The sequence below is a fragment of the Zalophus californianus genome, chromosome 7, assembly GCF_009762305.2.
Source record: "Zalophus californianus isolate mZalCal1 chromosome 7, mZalCal1.pri.v2, whole genome shotgun sequence".
Lineage (NCBI taxonomy): Eukaryota > Metazoa > Chordata > Mammalia > Carnivora > Otariidae > Zalophus > Zalophus californianus.
Window position 1 is genome coordinate 113,409,373 of NC_045601.1, and position 25,257 is coordinate 113,434,629.

The 25,257-nt window shown below is 46.9% G+C and overlaps 1 protein-coding gene across 2 annotated transcripts in view; it reads left to right on the top strand.

Moving 5' to 3' along the window:
• Positions 1 to 1,544, top strand: part of TMEM217 (transmembrane protein 217) — a 41,348-nt gene extending 39,804 nt beyond the window's left edge. For both annotated transcript variants that reach the window (XM_027602913.2, XM_027602912.2), the window contains one exon: positions 497 to 1,544. In XM_027602913.2, coding sequence (XP_027458714.1) covers positions 524 to 1,078 — 555 coding nt within the window. In that variant the 5' untranslated portion in view covers positions 497 to 523 and the 3' untranslated portion in view covers positions 1,079 to 1,544. The remainder of the gene's footprint in view (positions 1 to 496) is intronic.
• The last annotated feature ends 23,713 nt before the right edge of the window (positions 1,545 to 25,257 follow it).

A 25,257-nucleotide genomic window follows, 5' to 3' on the forward strand; every position in this document is an offset into this window, starting at 1 on the left:
CGATGTGGGGCTCGATCCCAGGACCCTGGGATCATGACCCGAGCCGAAGGCAGATGCTTAACGACTGAGCCACCCAGGCGCCCCCATGCTAGTTTTCTGACTTCAGAGAGACAAATATCCCAGAGAAGAATCCAGAACTGACTCCATCATCATTCTAGATATAGGAGCTTCCTAATTCCCACCAGCCAGGCACCAACAGAAACACACTTTTTGCCACTTTAAAGCACTGCTGCCCCTGAAATAGCAGAGCTGGGAGCTACCTAAGGAGAGTCCTGGGCCAATGAGGTCCTCACTTGCCAATGACGTGGTCACCTATAGTTCATTAGGTCAGAGCCGGGGCCAGACGCCATGTCCCTTGAACCCTTGAACCTGGGCCCCTTGCCTATCCATATACCAATTTACTCTTAGCTCTCCCATTTACAGCAGTGGCTCGAGGAATTTGTCAAGGGCTAACTCTACCATCTTGTGATGCATCTCCATTTTTTTTTCCCTACAGCGGATGCTGTGGTAAAATACGTATAAAATGAACAACAGGACGTTCTGCCTTGTGGTGGGCATCTTCTCTGTCCTCAACACCATCCAGTTCCTCATCTTTGACCTGAACCACATTACAGCCATTGGCTATGAGGACAAAGTCAACATCTACAAGGAAACCGAATCTGAGGTAGTGTCTTGGGTGATGACCCACAAGAAGAGCATCAGCATTGTCTTATCCACCATCACCATCATGTTCAGCCTGTTGCTTCTCTACTGCATCCACTGGAACAAGTACGTGGGGCTGCTGTGCTACGGCATGTGGATCATCGCCTATGAGCTCATCAGTTTCTCCATGGTCGTGCTCATCAACGGGATCATCAAAGAGCAGTTCAAGGAGCTGAGTTACCTGTACTTGATCTTCCAAATCTCCCGTATGCTCTTGCACTTCCTCTGTCTGCCTTTCCTTACCAAGCATACCTACGTCCTTTACAAGGACCCCAAGATCTTGAGTAAAATAGGCCGCCGTGGGCATTCCTCCATCAGTACGGTCGATTCGTGGCCCCCTGTTGGGATGGGAACGTTGTACCACAGGTCGAACTGAACCATGCCAGGAAGACGAGAAAGAGAGGCGCTCCCCAGCAATAGTTCCCCTTCTCCCTAGCCTGCCTTCTGTTGATTCTGCTTACCTTCTTAGGGTTCTTGAGTTCTATGCACTGAAGAGTATTCTTGGGGGAGGGTGGGTTGCCTGGATCAGTTACTATGCATGTGTTTGTGACCTGTTTTCGCCTTTTATTATATACCTCCTTTGTTCTTACTTAATCAGCTCATGGGTGTATGCTGTTACTTCTCATGATCACCCTCCCCCCCCGGAAATCCTTAGTTTCTCATTTTTTCTTTTGGGGATTGTCCCACCAATGCCTGGTTCTGCTGAGCCCTTGTGGAGCAATGCTTGTCCTGTAGAACTTTCTGTGCCGGTGAAAATGTTCTGCATCTGTGCTGTCCACTAGTCACCTACAGCTACAGAACACTTGGAAGGTGGCTATTACAACCCAGGGATCAATAAAAAACTTTTCTTCCATTTTAAGTGATTTCAATTTCAGTAACCACATGTGGCTGGCTCACGGCTACCATATTGGAGAGCACAGTCATCTGGAGCCTCATTTTGCTCCTGCGTATAATTGTACAAGGAATCCCTTTCCAGTTTCATATATCACTCTGCACTCTCATACTTTTCCAATAGGTATGGTCCTATTGGTCCATAACATGGCAAGAAGATCCGCGTTTAAGAAAGCTCCAGGATTTTTTTCAGTTTAAGGACTATTGACATTTTGGATGGGATAATTCTGTCCTGTAGGGGCTGTTCCCTGCATTAGAGGATGTTTAGCAGCATCTGTGACCTCTACCCACTGGACGCCAGGAGCACCCCCTCACCCTTGGGACAACCAAAAATATCTCCAGACGTTGCTAACTGTTCCCTGGGAGGACAAAATTGCCTCCAGTTGAGAACCACTATTTTATTTATTTTTTAAGTTTATTCATTATTTTTTCGTAATCTCTCCACCGAATGTGGGGCTAGAACCCATGACCCTGAGATCAAGGTTCGCACTCTCTTCCAACGAAGCCAGCCAGGTGCCCTGAAAACCACTACGTTAGAGCAAACAATGAGTCCCTTGACTTCACTTCCAACAGTTTTTGAATGAAAAGGAAATATCCTAAACGGAGGTCCCTCTTTTTTTTTTTTTATCTTGGTAAAGATAAGAGCGCTTCAGGAAACCAAGTAGGATATTGTGTATACATGTTGAGAGATGATACCATCTACTATTAACTAAAGGAGAGCATCTTTTACTGAGAGCTCTTGATATTCACTACCTGATGTCGTTTTAATTCTAATGCTCCCATTTTGTGGCTTGGTGAAACGGAGACTCGGGGCACTTAAGTGATTTGATTGAGGTCACACAGTAGCAAAAGCAGGATTTGAATCTAGATCATCTGACTGTATACACAATATCCTACTTGATTCCCTGAAGCGCTCTTATCTTTACCAAGATAAAAAAAAAAAAGAGGGACCTCCTTTTAGGATATTTCCTTTTCATTCAAAAACTGTTGGAAGTGAAGTCAAGGGACACATTTATTTTAACCACACTCCTCCAAACCGCGATCATAATGACAGTAGCCCACTTTTACCAAACACTAGATAAGCGCCTGTTGCTGTTCTAACAATTCATTCAACTCTTCGCACCACCCTGCAAGTCCCAGATTTGGACCCAGGCCAGTTCCTAAAATGACCACCAGATGTCAGTCAGCAATAAGCTTTTGCTTAGCGCTGTTTGCCTTCCCAACCAGATCCTCTAGGGGTGGCTGATGAGGGATTTAGGGAGCCTCAAGCTGATGACTGAGGACCAACAGTATGCGTCCCCGCCCTAGTCTCACAAGGCATGCCTTGACTGGTACCAGAAACGAAAAATAAAACATGGGCTGACTTCAGGCTCTAATCCCCCTTCTCAGCTGGGGTACTGGTGGGGAGGTTGGGAGACCAGAGACCGGTGTAGAGAAGAGATGGAGAGGGAAGCAGAGTTCCAAGAATCAGCTCAGCCAAGAGTTACCTGACGCCGGGAAGCTTCAGATGGTCAGATACAAGGCTGTGCGCCCCTCTACACTAGGACTCCTCAAAGTATTGTCTGTCTGTCGGCCTCCCCATCCCAGCTTCCCGTTCTCTCTAGAACCCGGTGCTCCGCTCCACCGAGTCGGCTCTTGGTAAGGTGGTCTCCACATTGCCCAGTCCTGAACTCAGCTTTCTCTAGAGTGCCAGACTGCTCCATGGCGTTTGACCTCCCTGACCTGCAAACAGCGCTCTCTCTTTTGGTCTTGGGACACGAGGGCCCATCACTCTCCATTTGCCACCTGCCTCATTGGCCCTTCTCATCTCCCTGACCTCCAGACATTGGAAATGCTCCCTGTCATCCCTTTGATCTCCCTTCTGACTGTTCTCCTCCCTCCCTCTGCTCCAGCCAAACTGGCCTCCCCGGCAGTTCCTCCCCCACAGCCAGCACATGCCAGCCTCGGGGCCTTTGCGCCTGTTTTTCCTTCAGTCTGGAATGTTCTCACTCCAGGTATCCCCTCGCTTCCTCTCTTGCTTCTTTCACATATCTGCTCAAAATTCATGGGAGAGGCTCTCCCTACCAACCTCTATGAACCCAGCCCCTCCCCACTCCCTCCCTCTGTAACCCACTTTGCCTGCTTTATTTTTTTCATAACACATATTATCACCTGACTTACTATACATAGGTACCTCCTCTACCCCCCAAAATATAAGCACCATATTTTAGTCATTGCTGTTTTCCCAGCACCTAGAACAACACCTGGCACATAGCATGCGCTCGCTCAATAATTGTGGAATGAATGGACACGGACCCTCGGCAGAATAGAATGAGCGACTGTCGCCCGTGCTCCACCTGGTCATTACGGTGGACACAGGCAATGTCCTACAGCTCTTCAGCCTCCTTTCTTCTTTCACTCACTCTGGAGTCTGCGGAAAGTTACAGGTGGGAAATATTCACAAAGGATACAATTTCAGCTTCCTTAACCCTCCCCTCCTTCCCTCTTTTCCTTTGCACCAGCTGCTGACACTAGAAATACCTCATCTTGCAGCTCAACCTCACCAAGCCTAAAACAAGCCTCTCCCAAACAGTGCAGGTGTCCCTGGGAAGGGCATGTTCTGAGAGCCGTCACCGCCACGCCCTCCCCCCCAGGGCCATGAAGATCTCTGGCCTTCCATCCTCCCTGGCTTCACCAGGTTTGCCGAGTGTCTGCTGTGTCGCAGGCCCTGAGATAGGAACTGGAGAGTATCCTAGAAAGTAAGACAGCCTGCTTTTCAAAAAGCTCCCAGCCTAAGGAGGGCTGAGTCACTCAGGGCCTTTTGGACCCATATGATGGGTGCTGAGGGAAGCACAGGGAGCCATAGGAGGAGTCCTAACTCTTGAAGAATGGAGAGCCAGGGAAGTCTTCCTGGAGGAAGAGACATTTAAGCTGTAGCCGAAAGAGCCGTGAGAAGAGAGGAGAGGAAACAGAAGGGTGGCAGCCTGAGAAGGTGCAGATACCCCTGGGATAGCAGAGCTACCTCAGGGTGAAGGAAGCGGATCTGTGTGGGGGAGGATAGTGTCAAGAGGAAGCAAGCAGACACAAACTTCCCCAGAGAGAAGAGGGTCTCCCCTTTTCCCACGACCTCTGTTGGCTGCTCCCGGAAGGTGTTTGCTCTTAAGCACACAACCACTAAATATTTCTAAACATCTTCCCCGCCTCACTGTTATCACCTGTAACTCCAAGTTTCTCCTAGCAGCCACGTCGTGAGGACAGACTTCATTCTGGGCTCACTTCTCCCCACCGGTTTCAAGATGTGTCAAATGTTTCCATCTGTTTTACTTCTTTCTTCTCAGGGCTTAGGTCCCCATTCCCCCTGCCTCCTTTCTCCCAGAACTGCCCACATCAATTGCTACTATCATCAGCCCTCGAAGCCCTCTCTCTCTCTCTCTCTCTCTCTCTTTTTTAAGATTTTATTTATTTATTTGACAGAGAGAGAGAGCAGGGGGGTACGGGCAGAGGCGGAGGGAGAAGCAGGCTCTCCGCTGAGCAGGGTGCCCGACGTGGGGCTCAATCCCAGGACTCTGGGATCATGACCTGAGCTGAAGGCAGACGCTTAACCGACTGAGCCACCCAGGCGCCCCTCAAAGCCCCTCTCTTTTCCCTTTCTTTGGTCTCTCCCAACCACCAGTCTCCACCCATGGCCTGATGCTTTGCTGATTTTTCCAATCCACTGGCCCACCTAATAAGAGGTTAATAAAGGCCTCTGAGAGCCAGCCCCTGACTCTTGAGACAGCCTTTCACGTGGGTAAGCTGCTCAGTGAAACCCTCCCCAGCGTCCTTTTCCTTCCCTGCCACCCCCTCACCAGTTGTTAGTAAAATAGGAGCTTGTTTAAACGGTTAAATATGGGCACCTGGCTGGCTCAGTCAGAGGAGTGTGTGACTCTTGATCTTGGGGTTGCGAGTTCGAACCCTACACGGGATATAGAGATTACTTAAATAAATAAAACTTTTAAAAGATGCTCACGGGGGCACCCGGGTGGCTCAGTCGGTGAAGCCTCTGCCTTCAGCTCAGGTCACGATCTCAGGGTCCTGGGATCGAGCCCCACATCAGGCTCCCTGCTCAGCGGGGAGCCTGCTTCTCCCTCTCCTTCTGTCTCCTCACCCCTGCTCATGCTCTGCCTCTGTCTCTCTATCTCTCAAATAAATAAATAAAATCTTTAAAAATAAATAAATAAATAAAGTAAAGATTAAAAAATGCTTACTTTTTTTTTTCCTAAATGAATTATGATTTTCTCCCCTGGACGTAGGTTTTACAAATGCCTTCTGACCATATTAATTTTCACAAACAAGGGCTTTCCGTGTATGTGTTTCTGCATGTGACTGTGTGTGCTTGTGTATCTGTGTTTGTGTACATGAATGTTCGGGTGTGTTTGTATATGTTGTGGTTTGTGTGTGTGCATATTTATGTATCTGTGTTTATGACATGTTGTCTGTGTGTTTGTGTATATGTAAAAGGCTGAGTCAAACAATTATCTGGTGATTGTCAGAAATAACTTACATTTCTTTTTAGAGGGGGATGGGAGGGGCAGAGGGAGAAGGAAAGAGAGAATCTTCCGCAGGCTCCACCCCCAGCATGGAGCCCATTTAGGGGTTCAATCTCACAACCCTGAGATCATGACCTGAGCAGAAATCAAGAGTTGAATGCTTAACCAACTGAGCCACCCAGGTGCCCCAGAAAAAACTTACACATTAAAGATATAAAAAGGTTTGGGGCGGGGCACCTGGGTGACTCAGTTGGTTAAGCGACTGCCTTCGGCTCAGGTCATGATCCTGGAGTCCCGGGATTGAGTCCCGCATCGGGCTCCCTGCTCGGCGGGGAGTCTGCTTCTCCCTCTGACCCTACGCCCTCTCACGTTCTCTCTCTATCTCATTCTCTCTCTCAAATAAATAAATAAATAAAATCTTAAAAAAAAAAAGGTTTGGGGTGCCTGGCTGGCTGAGTCGGTGGAGCATGCAACTCTTGATCTTGGGGTTGTGAGTTCAGGCCCCAAGTTGGGTGTAGAGATTACTTTAAAAAATAAAATAAAAAATAAAAATAAAGATATAAAAAGGTTTAAAAAAATGCTCAGTCTTTATGCTTTTCTAAAAGTTGCTTCTGCCTCCTATCAAGGCTGCCTTTCCTCTTCAGAAATACATCCCAAAAGGGGCGACACCAGACGGCATCTTCTGTAAAAGTTGTTTGGGGGCGCCTGGCTGGCTCAGTCAGTGGAGCATGTGAGTCTTGATCTCAGGTTTGTGAGTTCAAGTTGGGTATAGAGATTATTTAAAAATAAAATCTTTAAATACATACATACATACATACATAAGATCTTTTATAAATAAACAAATATAAAATAAAACAAAAGGGGATGTTTGGTTTTTCTCTTGCCCCAACAGTGTAACACTGACAAGACATAGTCTATGAATGATGTGGAGACTGGAATTTGAGCCATCCTGCTTCTCAGAGTTTTAAGGGAAACAAATGATCCCTTTCAGGGGGATTGGGAGAAAGCAGTTGTAAAAAGTGCCCAAGCAACTAGAAGTCCTCTCAGTTTTAGGGCGTCTGGGTGGCTCGGTTGGTTGGGTGACTGCCTTCGGCTCAGGTCGTGGTCCTGGAGTCCTGGGATCGAGTCCTGCATCGGGCTCCCTGCTCAGCGGAGAGTCTGCTTCTCCCTCTGACCCTCCTCCCTCTCATGTGCTCTCTGTCTCTCATTCTCTCTCTCAAATAAATAAAAAATCCTAAAAAAAAAAAAATAGAAGTCCTCTCAGTTCTGCAAGTAAACAGTTTGTGACTCCTAGCCAAGCATCTCCAGTGCTTTCCATCTTCCTTCCTCAGCCCAGGCTAGGCTCCTGCCAGCCAAGCTGACCTTGGCCCGACCCCACTTGCTTCACCCTCTGATCTGAGGATCTCTTGCATTTTCTGAACTGAGATGATTTTTTTAAAAGATTTATTTATTTATTTATTTGAGAGCGAGAGAGTAGGGGGCGGGGGGAGGGGCAGAGGGAGAGAATCTTCAAGCAGCCTCCCCACTGAGCTCGGAGCCCACCAAGGGGCTCAATCCCACGACCCTGTGATCACAGCCTGAACCAAAACCAAGAGTCAGATGCTCAACCAACTGAGCCACCCAGATGCCCCTAATTGAGACGATTTTATTTATCATTGTATCACCTTTGTACAATAACCACTCTCCTTCCCCACCCTCGGACATCCTGAAACACACTTATGCTCCCTAAACATGTGCATTCATGCTTTCTCTCTCTCTCTCTCTCTTTCTTTCTTCTTTTATTCATTCATCAAAACGCATGGTTTGCCAACTGTATGCTGGGCGTTGTGCCAAGAATTGAGGCAAAAATAAAAAGGGAGATGCAGTCCTAGCCCTGAATCAAGAAGGGGAACATGTGAGGAAGTAATTAGGACATGATATGATAAATCAGGTAATGGAGGTGAGTGCAAAGTGTTATGTTATCTCTATTCTCAGTGGTTCATTCAACAAATGTTTACTAAGCACATGCTGCACATCAGGCCCTGTTCTAGATGTTGGAGCTTCAGGGGAGAAGAAAACAAAGTTCTTGCTCTCATGAAACTTCTAAGGAGGGAAGACAAGTGATAAGCAAGTGAACGTGTAAGTATATACAATAATTTCAGGGGTGCCTAGCTGGCCCAGCCAGAAGAGTGTATGACTCTTGATCTCAGAGATTACTTAAAAAAAAAATCTTGAAATAATAATAATAATAATTTCAGCTAGGGATGGGTACTAAGAAAATGAAACAAGGTATTAAAATAGCCCTTCAACCCAGATAGTGAGATTTCACCAGTCCTAGTAATTGCTGCCTCTTGTGATTGTCTCTGGAACAGCGCCGAGACCCAGTGGAGAGGGGCCTCTAGGAGGCCTTTGGACAAGGAATGTCCTTCTGGAGAGGCGATGTTTAACAGGACTGGGAAGATCTGTGGGAAGGACATTCCAACCACAGGGAACAGCAAACGCAAAGTTCTAAGCAGGGGGAACAAGGTTCATGCCTTCAAAGACCAGTCAGAGGCCAGTGACTGGAGCATAGTGCATGAGGGCCTGGAGGGATATGGTGGCTCAACTGGTCTTGTGTTCCTTTCAGCCGCTCCGATGTGCCTTCAGAGTGGAACCCCCAAACCTGATGTTCCGGACTCCCTTGCTGCTGCAGTCCTGGAGCCTGGACACGGAGTGTGGTCTTGGGAAGGTAGAAGAGGGCCAAAGTGATAGTGGGATGGACAAAGGGGTGAAGGGGAGTGGGAGGGACAGGCTTGCAGTTGCGGAATGAATAAGTCATGGGTAGAAAAGGGCACAAACAAGGAAGATAATCAATGATATTGTCAGAGCAATGTGTGGTGATGGAGGGTAGCTCCACTCATGGTGAGCATAGCATAATAGAAAATGTGTCGAATCGCTGTATTGTACACCTGAAACGAATATAACATTGTGTGCCAACTATACTCAAATTTCATTAATTAATTGATTAATTGGTTAATTAATTAATAAAAGGAGGGAGGCAGAGGCCACGTTCCTGTTGCCTTTGATTTTGCTGCCGGCCAACAAGACTGTGGAGTAACCAACCCTGTTTCTAAGCAGCCACCTTCCAGTGTTTGGTCACTAGCTTTGCTGTCTGCTGGAACCTCCCGGTCCCTGGGTTGCATATGTGATGTTTTCTGGAAATCAACAGGTCCAAGGGTGGCCTCCTGATCCCACCTTCCTGAGGGGGGCAGCAGCAGCTGATCCCTTGGCAGGTGGTTTGGCAGGGTGATGCCACGGGTTACCCCAGAGGCCCAGCACCAAACCTCTTGTGCCCGTCCACAGACTGTGAAGGAACCAATTCCTTATATGCAATCCCTTTCTGCCTCAAATGCCTGTAGTGGTCTCTGACTTCCTGCAGCTGGTCCTGAGTGATCTGGGGGTTTGGGAGACCCAGCGCTCACCTGTGGGAGATCCCTCCATTAAACAGACAAGTGCCCACCTGATCCTGCCTCCTGTCTCCTAGCGCAGAGCCAGCTCCTTGCTTGTAACAAAACACGTCCCCTCGCTACCTCAGGGTGGTTCAAACTTGGTCAAAGAATTGTTGGCAGTCTTTTTTTTTTTTTAAGATTTTTATTTATTTGAGAGAGCGAAAGCACAAGCAGGGGGAGTGGGAGAGGGAGAAGCAGGCTCCCCGCTGAGCAGGGAGCCCGACGCTGGACTCGATCCCAGGATCCTGGGATCATGACCTGAGCCGAAGGCAGACACTTAACCGACCGAGCCACCCAGGTGCCCAATTGTTGGCAGTCTTAATAAACAAGTCCACAAGTTTCCTTTTGTCTGCCATGCTTGTTGAATTGCTTAAAAAAAAAAAAAAATGTGAGTAGATGTGACAGGCTTGGTTTCCTCTGGCTGTCTTTGCCTGAGTAGGTTATACGTGGCTAGATGTTCACTGACCTGTCTTTTATTACAATTCCCACAGGCTAACCAGATATGGAAATGATACTGCTCTGAATTTCCAGGTGACTTGCCAATTAAAGTCAACACTTACGGGGTGTTACTATAACCAAGCCTGTACAGAAAGCACCAAGGGAGATGCAAAGCTCCCCTCCAGGTGCCAAGAGTCTAGTAAGGAGAAATGCAGACAGAACAAATACCAAATGCTGGGTGAGGGTCTCCTAGGCACCCCTCCAAATGCATGAACTAACTTAAGTCTTATAATGATGCTATGAAATAAGTCCTATTGTTTTCCCCTCTTACAGATGAGAAAACTAAAGCCTGGGAAGGGTAAGCCACTCTTCCAGAGTCCCTCGTCGAGTGCACTGCCAGGATTTGAACCCAGGCAACCTGGCTCCAGAGCCTCTGCAGCTAATCACATCCAGGCAATGTGTGAGGCTCCATGAAAGTGTCAGGGGAGCAAAGCGAAGACAGAAGTCATTCAGCCTGAGAGGATCAAGGCAGGCTTCCCCTCCTCTGAAAGAAATCTTGCATCTTCTGTCAATTCGGCAAATGTGCATCGGACCTGGATTTTGTGCTGGTCCTTGAGAAGCGTGCTGGGTGTAGAAAGGTGAAGGACACCTGTCTTCCTGCCCTTCACGGGCTCCTAGGTAGGAGGGGAAGCTGACAGCTAAGAACATTGTGATGTGGGATAAGACGGGCTTCCAAGTAGGGGGAAGCAGAGATAGCCCAAGGGGTGTATCAACCCTGCAGGGCACTTCCGGGTAAGAAAAGGCTTCTTAGAGGAGGGGACATACGAGTGGGGCTTTGAACAATGATGAAGGTTTGCCAGGCTGATAGTTTGGGTGGGGTTGGCGTGGGCGCAGATTGAGGGAAGGGCAGAAGGCATCCCAGACGGAGGGAACAGCAAGTGCAAAGACAAGGAGGTGGGGAACATGAAGATGTGTCTGAGGGTGTGGGAGCTCAGCTGGGCTGCCACAGTGCTAGCAGCAGCTGCTAGAAGGGAGGCTGCAGAGGGAGGGGCAGCCATGTCTTGAGACCACCGCGCTGTGCCAAGGGGTTTGTGCTTTTGTGCCCCGGGGAAGTGTTCACAATGAGGGTTGTAACCCATTTGAGGATGTGAAATCGATTTAGTAGGTCAAGACCGGTATTGTTAAGGGCGCCTGGGTGGCTCAGTTGGTTAAGCAACTGCCTTCGGCTCAGGTCATGATCCTGGAGTCCCAGGATCGAGTCCCGCATCAGGCTCCCTGCTCAGCAGGGAGTCTGCTTCTCCCTCTGACCCTCCCCCCTCTCATGTGCTCTCTCTCTCTCATTCTCGCTCTCTCAAATAAATAAATAAAATCTTAAAAAAAAAAAAAAAAGACCGGTATTGTTAAAAATGAAAAGAAAATTGAATGGAATAGACAAGAATAAATAGATACAATACTTTTGGTATTAAGAGTAAGTACCAGGAGCGCCTGGGTGGCTCAGTCGGTGAAGCGTCCGACTTTTGGTTTTGGCTCAGGTCACGATCTCAGGGTGGTGAGACCGAGCCCTGTGTCCGGCCTCCACACTGGGTGTGAAGCCTGCTTAAGATTCTCTCTCTCCCTCTCCCTCTGCCTCTCTCCCCACTCCTCTCTCTCTCTAAAAATAGAAATAAAAAGAATAAGTACCAAAAAAAAGTTTAAAAAAGTAAGCACCATTTTAGGGTTGCCTGGTTGCCTCGGTTAGGAGAGCATGCAACTCTGGGTCTTGGGGTCGTGAATTTGAGCCCCATGTTGGGGATAGAGTTTACTTAAAAAAATAAATAAATAAAGGGGGCATTTTAAAAAATGTTTAAAAAGAGTAAGTACCGTTTTGTGAAAATGTTGTTTCAGTTATATACAGGGTAGCAGATACTGCAAGCTTTCCATCAATCCATTCTCCTCTTTGAATTTTAATATCGGATCCTCAAGTATTGACACTTGCTTGCCCAGACTACGTTTTCCAGCCTCTTTTGCTGTCAGGTGTGGCCATGTTAGTAAGTTCTGGCCAATGCAGCATGCTCCTTAAAAGAATTGACTTCTTTGTATCTTTCCCTTTTCCCACTGGCTGGGATACAGACATGATGGTAGGAACTGGAGCAGTCACCTTGGGCCCAGAGTTAGAAGTTCTGCATTGATTGTGTTAAGGCCTTGAAAAGCACAACACCCCCAGACTATAAAAGAGGAGTCAAGTTACATGAAAGAGAAGTTAACATCTACCTTATTTAAGGCACGCTAACATTTATATTACATTATCTCAGACCAATCCCTAGTGCACAAATGTGTGTATATGCATGTATGCATGTGTTCATATAGGTATATGTGTTTATACACACACACCCCAGGCCATATTGTATATTATACTCATTACTATGGATTGTGGTGAGAGAGAGAGAGAAAGAGAGAGAAATTGCCCGTCCTTAAAAGCTGTTTTAAGCAAGTGAGAAATGTGGTAAGTTTGTGTTCCCAAGCTGAAAAGAATCTTAAGGATCACTTAGCCCACTTACTCCCTCTTCTAACTGATAGGGAAACTTAGGCCCCTAGGGGTTAGGTAACAGATTCAAGGTCCTGGAGCTAAGTGGCAAGGGCTGGTCCTTGAACTCTGATCTCTATCCAAGACTGGGCCCCTTTAGACTTTGTTGTGTTTTTTTTTTTTAAGTTAGCTCTACAACCAAGGTGGGGCTTGAACTCATGACCTTGAGATCAAGAGTCACATGCTCTACCCACTGAGCCAAACAGGCGCCCCCAGACTAGGCCCCTTCAATGTCGCCAGTCGACAAAGATTCATTTACCCTTGCTCTCTCTCTTTCAATCTTCAAACATTTTTCTGCATCACATTATTCTCTAATTAACTCAATTCAAATCAGAAAATATTTGTTGTAAACCTACCATATACTGGATTGTAAAGACAGGAACGACCGTCCTGAAAACCTCCTTAAGTGGCATCATAGATAGGCACAGAAGTTAAGTATGGCTCCGTGCCCACGCGCGGATGAGTCTGCGTCTGTGTGTTGCCAAGCTCTGACCCCTGTAAGAAGCTGTTGACGCCCCAGTCACAATGGAGCACAATCCAAGGCCCAGACTGGGTTTTAAATACCTTTCTTCAGGGAAAGAAACCAAGGTTCCTTGGAGCAGTGGTTGATTCCAGGACTGGGAAGGGAAAGCCCCAGATGAGCCTGGAGCATCTTGTGGTGGCAGAAAGTAAGAAAGTGCTTAGGCGGGGTGCCTGGGTGGCTCAGCTGGTGAAGTGTCAGCCTTCGGCTCAGGTCATGATCCCGGGATCCTGGGATCGAGTCCCGCGTTGGGCTCCCTGCTCCGCGGGGAGCCTGCTTCTCCCTCTGCCTGCCGCTCTCCCTGATTGTGCTCTCGCTCACTCTCTCTGACAAAGAAATAAATAAAATCTTATAAAATAAAATAAAATAAAATAAAATAAAATAAAATAAAATAAAATAAAATAAAAAAGTCAATCACTGCAGAAACAAATGACCTCCTCAACTGAGAATCTAGATGACTGGAAATATAAAGATTTCAAAATTCAGTTGGGTGGGCTTGAATAATGACACTTAGTGGTAACTGAAACCAAAACCCACTTGTAGTGGACAAGTCCTAGAACAGAAGGGTAAAGTCCTGGCTCTAGTCTTATCTCTGCCACTTAAGTCTTGTCATCCTAAACACTTATAACATGAGGATAAGACTATTTCCCTTGGGGCACCTGGCTGGCTCAGGCGGTGGAGCGTGTGACTCTGGATCTCAGGGTCATGAGTTCGAGCCTCATGTTGTGTGTAGAGATTACTTAAAAAAGAAAAAAGAAAAAGAAAATAAACAAACAAAAAAAAGACCATTTTCCTTGCCTACCTCACGTTTTTCCAAAGAAACAAAACATATGAAAGAAAGGTTAAATGCAAAACAAAACAAAACAAAACAAAACGGTACTTGTGATATATTTAGTGCTGTGTTTTTCACATTTTTGTGCTTTGTATTGGTGACTTTGCTGTTTAAAACTGCCCCCACTGTGGTGATCCAGTGTCCCTCACCTGAGGGTATGTGTTGTAATGAGCACAGGGTGTTATATTACAACACATACCCTCCCCAGTGTCCATCACCTGAGGGTATGTGTTGTAATGAGCACAGGGTGTTATATAAGAATGATGAATCACAGACCTGTACCCCTGAAACAAATAATACATTATATGTTAATTAATTGAATATAAAAAATAAATTTAAAAAAAAAGGTTTTTGTCTTGAGTTTCTACCAGTCATGTAAGTGTTGAAGTTGGCTGGCTTTTCTGCCATGTTCTCACCCCTGACAGATGTCTGATTAGCTGGGTAATTTGTGGTCACATTTTTTTCAAGGAGGCCAATAATTTTCCCCGATGACTAGATTCTGTCCTTGCCAATTTCAAAGAGAAAATATTTACTGAAAATACTTACTCACTTGAAATTCGCTCCCAAATTTCCTACAACTTTTTATGATGAAAAGGTCGATCATACAGAAAAGTTTAAGAAATAGTAGAATGAGCAATTCCTAAACTCTTTGAAGATTTGTCATATGAGAAAGTGATCAGATTCATGCAGTCTAAGAACGGAGCTAGGACCAAGGCAGGGAAGGTAGCAGAAGACAAACTTCAGCTTGAAAAAAGGAAGAATGTTCTGTCTTGCAAGGCAGGGGTGGGGGGGTGGCCCCAGCTAAGGTAGAATGCGTACGGACAGGGAGTGGCGGAGCAGATCCCTAGACCAGATAGGACGAAGGTCTAGACAACAGCTCAAGTCTACGAGGCTGCAAGCCACTGCTCTGTCTGAGTTCTGGAATCGGCCCTGCAATGTTTTCATAGCGGCTGTGTGGTATTTTGGCCACCTCATGTGTTAACTCAGCATTTGAGGGTGGATCTGAGTGCCCAACATCCATTCGTAATGGGGTTTCTCTGGGAAGACAGGTTGAATTTCAAACACACGATACACAAACAAACTTTTGAAACATGACCCTATAGAAGCTGGAGAATTGTCCGTTCTTCTTTTTCCTTGTCCTTAAACTCCTTGGAGTGTCCCAACTGCCGTCCTCCTGCCACTGTTCTGGGATTTGGGGACAAGGTCTGTGTTGGCCTTATTAAATGATGATTTTCTAAACTTCAGATTCCAACATGGGTTTGACCAGACAGGAAGGAAGAAGACCCGAGATCTGCCCCCCACCCCCACCCCCCACTGTAGTCAGATTTTCCCAGTCCAGCTCCCTGATTTTGTCTGAAGTAAATGCCTAGGGTGATAGATAATCCTGCCTCATGGAGAGCCTGACCTGCCACCTTCAGCCCACATTCTCTTCTTCGGCCTCCAGGAGCTATTTGTATCTGTACGATGCAGACAACATATTTGTGGTGCTTGGTTACAATTTATTTCATCATTTGATTATGTATCTTCTTGTCTGTTCTCCAGGTGTTCCACGTGCCTTGTTCCTGCTTTTTCAGAAGATGGTAAACCTTGACCTTACATCTGCCCCTAATATACTCCTCTTTTAGGATCTCTGTAAAACCAAGGGCAGTGGCAGTGTGGTATATAAGGAAAGGCCCTAAACTTGGAGACAGATAAACTTAGAATTCTACTCTCTGCCATTTCCCAGCCATGTGACCTTGGTAAATTATTTAAACCCTGAGACTTGGTTTTCTCATTTCTGAAAGGGAAATGATTATACACTTGTCAAGTACCTGTCACGTGCTAGGCATCCAATAAATGGTCATCCTCACAAATGAGCCCATGCTGTATGACACCATTTAAATGAAATTCTAGAACGAGCAAAACTAATCTATAATGACAGAAAGTAGATCAGTGGTTGCCTGGGGCTGGTGGGGGTGGGATGGACAGATTGACTGCAAAGGACCAAGGGAGCATTTGAGGGTGGTGGAAGTGTTCTACAGCTTGATTGTGATAGTGTTTACACAGGTGTGTACCTTTGTCAAAATACATCCAATCATGCACTTAAAATGGATGCTATTGGGGCGCCTGGGTGCCTCAGTTGGTTAAGTGGGGATCCAGCCCCACATTGGGCTCCCTGCTCAGCAGCGGAGTCTGCTTCTCCCTCTTCTTCTGCACCGCTCATGCTCTCTCTCTCTCTCTCTAATAAATAAAATCTTTAAAAAAATAAAATAAAATAAGGGCGCCTGGGTGGCTCAGTTGGTTAAGCAACTGCCTTCGGCTCAGGTCATGATCCTGGAGTCCCTGGATCAAGTCCCGCATCGGGCTCCCTGCTCGGCAGGGAGTCTGCTTCTCCCTCTGACCCTCCCCCCTGTCATGTGCTCTCTCTCTCTCATTCTCTCTCTCTCAAATAAATAAATAAAATCTTTAAAAAATAAAAAATAAATAAAAAATAATAAAAAATAAAATAAAAAGGGTGATATTTAGTGTATGTAAATGATCCCTCAGTAAAGTTGGTTTATTTATTTATTTTTTTAAAGACTTTATTTATTTATTTGACAGAGAGAGACACAGCGAGAGAGGGAACACAAGCAGGGGGAGTGGGAGAGGGAGAAGCAGACTTCCCGCTGAGCAGGGAGCCTGATGCGGGGCTTGATCCCATGACCTGAGCTGAAGGCAGACACCCAACAACTGAGCCACCCAGGCGCCCCTAAAGTTGGTTTAAAAAAAAGAAAAGTTCAGGGGCGCCTGGGTGGTTCAGTTGGTCAAGTGTCAAACTCTTGATTTGTGATCTCAGGGTCATGGGATCAAGCCCCGCATCAGGCTTTGCACTCAGGACAGAGTCTGCTTGTCTCTCTCCCTCTGCTCCTCCCTTCACTCATGTTCTCGCTCTCTTTCTCTAAAATAAACAAATAAATAACATTTTTTTTTTAAAGTTCATTCCTTTCCTTTCTCCATCAATGAAAATGTGTTAGATTAAGGAACACGTTCCAGGGGCACCTGTGGTTGGCTCAGTTGGTTGAGCATCCCACACATGGTTTTGGCTCAGGTCATGATCTCATGGGTCATGAGACAGAACCCTGCCTCAGGCTCCACACTCGGCAGGGAGTCAGCTTGAAGGCTCTCTCCCTCTGCCCCGCCCCCTACTCGCTCTCTTTCTCGGTCTCTCTAAAGAAATTCATTTTAAAAAAAGGGAACACATTCCAGAGCCAAATATACATTTTATTTTTCATTTTAGATTATTCATATTACCATATAATTTCCCCCATGGATTGGTGTAAATAAATGAGAACAGGTTTGATATCAAAACTCTTTCTCTTGGGTGCCTGGGTGGCTCAGTTGGTTCAGCGAATGCCTTCGGCTCAGGTCATGATCCTGGAGTCCTGGGATCGAGTCCCGCATCGGGCTCCCTGCTCAGCAGGGAGTCTGCTTCTCCCTCTGACCCTCTTCCCTCTCGTGCTATCTCTCATTCTCTCTCTCTCAAATAAAAATAAATAAAATCTTAAAAAAAGATTAAAAAAAACTTTTTCTTTTCAAATCTCTCTCTTTTTTTTAAAGATTTTATTTATCCATTCATGAGAGACAGAGGGAGAGAGAGAGAGAAGCAGAGGGAGAAGCAGGCTCCCAAGGAGCAGGGAGCCCGATGCAGGACTCGATCCCAGGATCCTGGGACCATGACCCAAGCCGAAGGCAGACGCTTAACCATCTGAGCCACCCAGGCGCCCCTCTCTCATTTTTTTTTAAGATTTATTTATTTATTTTTGAGAGAGAGAAAGAGAGAGTTGGTGGAGGGGCAAAGGGAAAGAGAGAGAGAAACTTAAGCAGACTTGCCACTGAGCTCAGAGCCCCACGGTCTCAGACTCCCCAGAGCTCAATACCACCCTGAGATCAAACTGAGCCAAAACCAAGACTGGGTGCTTAACCGACTGAGTCACCCAGGCGCCCCTCAAACCTCTCTTTTTAACTGACTTGTATTATGAAGTTGGAAGGACATGTCACAAGGGATGTGAAGGCAGATAGACTCTGGCACCAAGACACAATGAAACTATACTTAAAGTACCACACATTTTCCCCAAATCACCAACTTAAAAGGGAAAAGAATTTTTCTGGTGAAATAAAAGCAATGAGGGCTTAGAGAAGGGTGCCTGTCACGTGTGTCTACTCACCTGCCTCCCTGCCAACCTCACCCTCCATCTTGTCACATGGCTCCTCCATTCCTCGGGGGAGGGGCACACCAGATGTCTTTTAAGGAATTTTCCGGGAATCTGCTCATTGGACATAACTTTGTTGTGTGTCCACAGGTAGCTGCAAGGAAATCTGAAGAATTTAGTCCTCCTTTTTTTTTTTAAGTGTTCTTTTTTTTTTTAAGATTTTATTTATTTATTTATTTGACAGAGAGAGACACGGCGAGAGAGGGAACACAAGCAGGGGGAGTGGGAGAGGGAGAAGCAGACTCCCCGTGGAGCAGGGAGCCCGATGCGGGGCTCGATCCCAGGACCCTGGGAATATGACCTGAGCCGAAGGCAGATGCTCAATGACCGGAGCTACCCAGGCGCCCCTTAGTCCTCCTTCTTAAGGAAGGCCATACTGGGGCATCTGGCTGGCTCAGTTGGTGGAGCATGGGACTCCCGATATCGGGGCCATGAGTTCAAGCCCCACGTTGGGTGGAGAGCCTCCTTTAAAAATAACCATAAAAATTTTTTTAATTAGGGGCGCCTGGGTGGCTCAGATGGTTGGGCACCTGCCTTTGGCTCAGGTCACGATTTCCAGGTCCTGGGATCGAACCCCACTTTGGGTTCCTGGCTCGGCGGGGAGTCTGCTTCTCCCTCTCCCTCTGCCTCTCCCCCTGCTTGTGCACACTGTCTCTCTAATGAATAAAATCTTTAAAAAATTTTTTTAATTAAGTTAAAAATATAGGGGCACCTGGGTGGCTCAGTAGGTTAAGAGTTCGCCTTTGGCTCGGGTCATATTCTTGGGGTCCTGGGATTGAGCCCCATATTGGGTTCGCTGCTCAGCGGGAAGTCTGCTTCTCCCTCTGCCCACCCCCACCTGTTCATGCTCTCTTTGTCTCTCAAATAAATAAATAAAATCTTTTAAAAATAATTATATATGTATATATATGTATTAAGGAATGCCATATGATGAGCTGAAAATCAGAGGTTCTATTGCCAAGGAAGAAAAGGATAATGGATTGGCCTAGGAAACAATTAATCTCTGCCCAAAGCCTCATCTGGGAACAGAATATTTCATATATAATGGTAGAAAATTGGAAATTACACAAATTAATAATGTACTTCCATAATTTGGCCATATCAAAATGATTATATTTATCTATAGTTCTTGAAATGGAAACTTTTAATAGTACATTGTTAACTGGGGGGGGGAGTTACTAGAAATTGAGCTCTGTTCTGTAGAAGCATATATAGATAATATGTGTATGTATATATAAGGGGCGCCTGGGTGGCTCAACTATATATAGCTGAGCATCCAACTGTTGGTTTCAGCTCAGGTCGTGATCTCAGGGTCGTGAGATCCAGCCCCGCACTGGGCTCTGCGCTCAGCGTGGAGTCTGCTTAAGACTCTCTCCCAAGGGGCACCTGGGTGGCTCAGTCCATTAAGCATCTGCCTTCAGCTGGGGTCATGATTCCAGGGGCCTGGGATGGAGCCCCGCATTGGGCTCCCTGCTCAGTGGGAAGCCTGCTTCTCCCTCTCTCACTCCCCCTGCTTGTGTTCCTGCTCTCTCTCTCTCTGTCAAGTAAATAAATAAAATCTTTAAAAACAAAAACAAAAAAACTCTCTCCCTCTCCCTCTGCCCCTCCCCCACCCTCTCTCTTTAAAATAAAGGAATAAATCTAAAATATGTGTGTATATATACAAATATTTTACATATAAGCATGGATGGATGGATATATATGTATGATGTCGGGATGTGTTAAAAAGGATTTCATCACAGCTTTAATCCACTTGATACCATTATTTTTACTAAAAAGCATGTGTCATTTTTATAAGCAGGGGAAAAAAACAACTATTTTCCCTTGGAAAATATGTGCGCATCTGTGTCTCTTGGGAACTTCATGAGTGGATCTGAGAGGCGAGCTGTGGCAGGATAGGGTTCAGAGGCTGGCATTTTCCTGCAGTCGCCTGAGTGATGTTCCGTTCCTGGCTCCGGGGAGCCCCAGGCAGTGTATCTAGGAAGCTATCAATCCCCTGGCCCTGAGCTCAGAGGGAGGTGTGTGCTGGATTCTTGGGAATCATCATGGAGAAGATGGTCGGTGAAGCTTGGGGACGAGGCACAATCCTGCCACGTCTGGAATCTTCTTGAATCTTCTTCCCTTTGCCTTCTCCATCTCGCTCTGCGCCCCCAGGGGCTGACCTGTGAGGACTGCACCACATTAGACTCCCCTGCCTTCTGGTGGCTCCATTGAGCTCAGCCCTTGAGCTCAGCCAACAGGAGGCCCTGGTAGGAGATCGGAAGGTGGAAAGAGAGTCGCCAGGGTATTTACTTCGCTGGCCCCTTCCGGGTGGGGTTACCACAGGCGGACTACCTTTCTCGAATGAAGGTCACAGCTCCTGTCAGGCAGGCTTTCTCCACGCTTGTGGGGCTCCCTTCTCTACCCTTGGGTCCTGAGGGGGGTAATTCTCCCACTGTCACTAGCCCCGGGCTACCGCAGGGCACCTTTCCCAACACCCGCCCCACACCTTTGTGAATTGCTCTTTTTCACCCTCTCCTCACATTACGTAAACGCACATGCCATCAGTTTCCTGCCAGGGTGCTGACCTGAGGGGGCCGTCGGGGGGTGCGGTGAGGAAGGGAAAGAACACCCCAGGTTTTAAAAAAATTTTTTTAAGTTTTTTTTTTTTTTTAAGATTTTATTAATTTATTTGACAGAGAGAGACACAGCAGAGAGGGAACACAAGCAGGGGGAGTGGGAGAGGGAGAAGCAGGCTTCTGTCCGAGCAGGGAGCCCGATGATGCGGGGCTCGATCTCAGGACCCTGGGATCATGACCTGAGCCGAAGGCAGACGCTTAACAGACTGAGTCACCCAGATGCCCAAGAACACCCCAGTTTAAAGGCGAGGAGGGTGAGAGGAAACTGGGCGGAAGGGGCAGTGAGGTCGGAGGCAAACCAAAGGTTATGAAACCAGAGGAGGAGTCTCAAGGAGGAGGGTGGGGCCAGCAGCTTTATGGAGATTGCAAGGAAGGATCTCAAAGGTGTATTGAGATGAGCCATGTGGAGGAGGAGCTGGGAAGAATGGAGAGAATTGGGTGGGTGGTTCTGGAGGAGGAGTCTGAGTTGGAGATCAGGCAGGAGATAAGAGATGGAGAGAGGTGAGAGAAAGGAGCCGGGCAGAAGAGAGATTCAGGGCAGAAGTAGATCCAGGAGGCAGCCAGGCCACGGAGTGGAGAAACAGGACTCTCGTCCAGGTGGGGTAAGCAGGTAGCAGCTCCCAGAACGAGTACGTGTACAGTGGCACACACATATCCATACACACACACACACCACACACCGTACTATATGTACACACCAGCACACCCACACAAACACACATATACCGCCATGCTTTAGCACACACACAACAAAGATACACGTTTGCACACATACGCCGCCACACCATGTCCTCATTGCTGCACCACGCCAGACACACACACCACATATACACTGTCCACCCCACACACACCACACACACATCATACACACATCACACCACACGCACAACAGTCACAGCTACATCCAGAGATCTCGCAGGGATCCCATGCAACATCAGATCTTGGCTTCGCTGTGACACTGGTCTATTTGCTGGCATCATGTTGAACCCTGAAGGGGGCCAATGAGGGAAGCCCAGTTATAGCTACTTATGCATAAGAAAGGAGTTCTCAACATGGAGCCAGGTACAATAGTAGATGCTCCATGGATAAATCTGGAATGGCTACATGGTCACTGGCTTTCACCTTGGGGTATACAGCAAGGGCTACACCTAGCTGTGTGTGCTGCCTAAGTGATTTAACCCAGGGCTCCCCTAAACAGTAGCCTCCACTGGGGGCAGCTGGTTGACACAGTCAGATAAGCACTCGACTCTTGTATCAGCTCAGGTCTTGATCTCAGGGTCGTGAGTTCAAGCCCTGTGTTGGGCTCCACGCTGGGCATGGAGCCTACTTAAAGAACACAAACACAAACACACAAAAAACATACAAACAACAACAAAAAAAGAGTGGCCTCTACTGACCACAATCCAAAGGCCTGTCCATAAAATGGAATATTCTAGAGTGAAAACGAACCACGTGCTACCCCACACATGAGTCTTCGTAACATTATATTGAGTGAAAAGAGCAAGTTCCAGATCACTTCATTCATACACGATACTCTTTGAATAAAGTTCAAGAACAACTAAAACTCGACATTACATAATTTAGGAACATGTGCCCATAACATAGAAAAATTTTAAGGAGAGGTAAGAGAATGCTAAACACAAAATTTAGGACGGTGAAATGCATTGGGGAAAGGTGAGGAATGGACGAAGAGAGGATCATCTAGATAGATGGATGTCTGCTTCTCAAGTTGGGTGGGGGGCTCACCCAGTAGAAAGAAATCTAATAATAACAGGAGGCCATGATTGGACCTTGAGAATATATCACGAACCAAGGATTACGATTAATCCAATTCTGTACTTTGGACATCCTGTTAATGATAAATAAAAATAAAGACTGTCCCCTCAGCTTGACCCCAGTTCTGCATATTTTTTGCACTTCCTCCCACAGCAATGCTGAGGGGTCACTGCAACCTTGCTCTTGGCAATCGGGGTTACTAGCGCAAGGCTGGGCAGGAAGTGAACTAGGGGATGAGGCCATATCTGCTTTAACACTGTTGTCGATAGGTCCTTTGTGGTGAGGGTTTCCAAGAACCAGCCGAGCAGTTGAAGGAGCTGAGCAACATTTACAAGAAATGTGCCCCCGCCCCACCCTGAACTCGCCCTCCTCCCCCCTCCTCTTCCGCCTCCCTTTACCGCCTCCAACTCTTCCTCCCCACCCAGGCTCAAGTGAAGGGTAGCTCACTAGAGCCAACAATGAGTATTTCCACACAACAGAACTGCTTACCCGCCTCTCTGAAATCTGGGGAAGAACTGCCTTGACCTCCAGATCCTGGGCCCTGAAGGAACCTTGAGATGACTCAGCTGCACAGACATTTTCTTTTTTTAAGTGGCAGTCTAACAGAGTGGTAATGAACGTGGACTGCCTGGGTCCACATTCTGACCTGGCCACTTCTTTGTGACCTTTGACATGGTACTTAACTCTTCTGCACTTCGGTTTTCCCCATCTGTAAAATGGGGATAAGGAGTATCTACCTCATGGAGAATTGTAAGATTAGCATGCAGAAGAGTGCCGGGCAGGGCGCCTGGTGGCTCAGTCGGTTAAGCGGCTGCCTTCGGCTCAGGTCATGGTCCTGGAGTCCCGGGATCGAGTCCCGCATCGGGCTCCCTGCTCGGCGGGGAGTCTGCTTCTCCCTCTGACCCTCCCCCCTCTCATGTGCTCTCTCTCTCATATTCTCTCTCTCAAATAAATAAAAAATCTTAAAAAAAAAAAAAAAAAAAGAAGAGTGCCGGGCACACAGTAGGTACTGAATGAACGGTAGCTTATTATCCTTAAGTGTTATGAAAAACGTAGGTCCACTGCTGGGGTTAGCAAACTTTTTCTGCATGCGCTAGATAGTAAATATTTTTGGCTTCACCAGACATAAGGCCTTTGTCACGACTACTCAGCTCTCCCACTGTAGCACGAAAGCAGCCTTAGACAACACATAAATGGATCTTTATTTATGAATGCTGACAATTACATTTCATGTCATCTTTATACGTGACAAAATATTACTCTTCGTTCAGTCGTTTTTCAACCATTTAAAAATATAAACCCAGGGGCGCCTGGGTGGCTCAGTTGGTTAAGCGACTACCTTCGGCTCGGGTCATGATCTCAGGGTCCTGGGATCGAGCCCCGCATCAGGCTCCCTGCTCCGCGGGGAGCCTGCTTCTCCCTCTCCCACTCCCCCTGCTTGTGTTTCCTCTCTCACTGTCTCTCTCTCTGTCAAATAAATAAATAAATAAAATCTTTATATATATATATATATATATATATATATAAAACCCAGTCTTAGCTTGCAGGCTGTACAAACCCAGGTACTGGGCCATACTCGGTCAGTAGGCCATAGTTTGCTGATCCTTGGTTTAATGGGGAAAAAACCTGGCCTCTCTGGATTTCTTAGCTCAATCTGCATGTTCAGTGCCTCACTTTACAGATGAACATCCTTCAGAGGCGCATCCTTCAGAGCCAGGTGAAATGGTGCTTCCTCTTCGAAGCCTTCCCAGATCACCTCAGCCAACGGCAGTAATAACTCCATCTCTTGCCTCCTATATGATAAACACAAATTTGTTCGTTACTTTTTAAAAATTTATCAGGGTGCCTGCATGGCTCAGTTGGTAGAACATGAGACTCTTGATCTCGGGGTCATGAGTTCGAGCCCCACACTGAGCTTGAGCCAACTTAAAAAAAAAAAAAAGGAATAATGCAAACGCCTTAATCTTTATCATCTAGCCTCTGAAATAAAGTATTGCCCAAATAATCAAAGATTCCTGTGCAGATACCCATCCCCAAATCATAGCCTCCCTTCCTCCTCCCCAGAGGTAATGACCCACCACCCTGACTCTGGAAATTTATTGCCCATTCCATCTTGGTACTTTGTTTTGTTTTGTTTTGTTTTGTTTTCCCATCAAGCACACGTGACCTTTACTGGACTGCAGCTGTGGCCACAGCCCGCCCCCCCCCCAAGAGCACTAGGAACATGAACGAGGGGAGAGCGAGGAGTTGGGTCCGAAACTATAATCAGCGTGCATCTCAGTGTTGTGGGAACTCCGTCCAGGAAAACTCCAGCCAGAACTCAACAGAGCGAACTCCGGGCCAAAAGAGCATCTAAACAGTAATGGGAAAAGCCACCAGCAGCCACCCCCCCCCCCTTTCTCAGGAAGAAAGACCTCTTGGTACATGAGAGCTGCAGATCTAGGAGCCAAAGACTGGGCTTCTAGGCATGGTTTGGTCATTCCGTGTCGGTGCAGCCTTGGGCAAGTGAATCAACGTCTCTGAGTCCGTTTTCTCCATTTATAAAAGGCAGGTAGTAATGACAGCAGTGGCCCTGAGTAAGGGGCTCTTATAGTGTTGCAAGGTCGTCCATGGCGGGACCGTGGGCGCCGGGAGCCGGCTCAGTGTCAGGGCCGCTCCTCTTGGCCCCACAACTTTTCCGCCACCCCATCTCGGTACTTTAACCACAGCTATA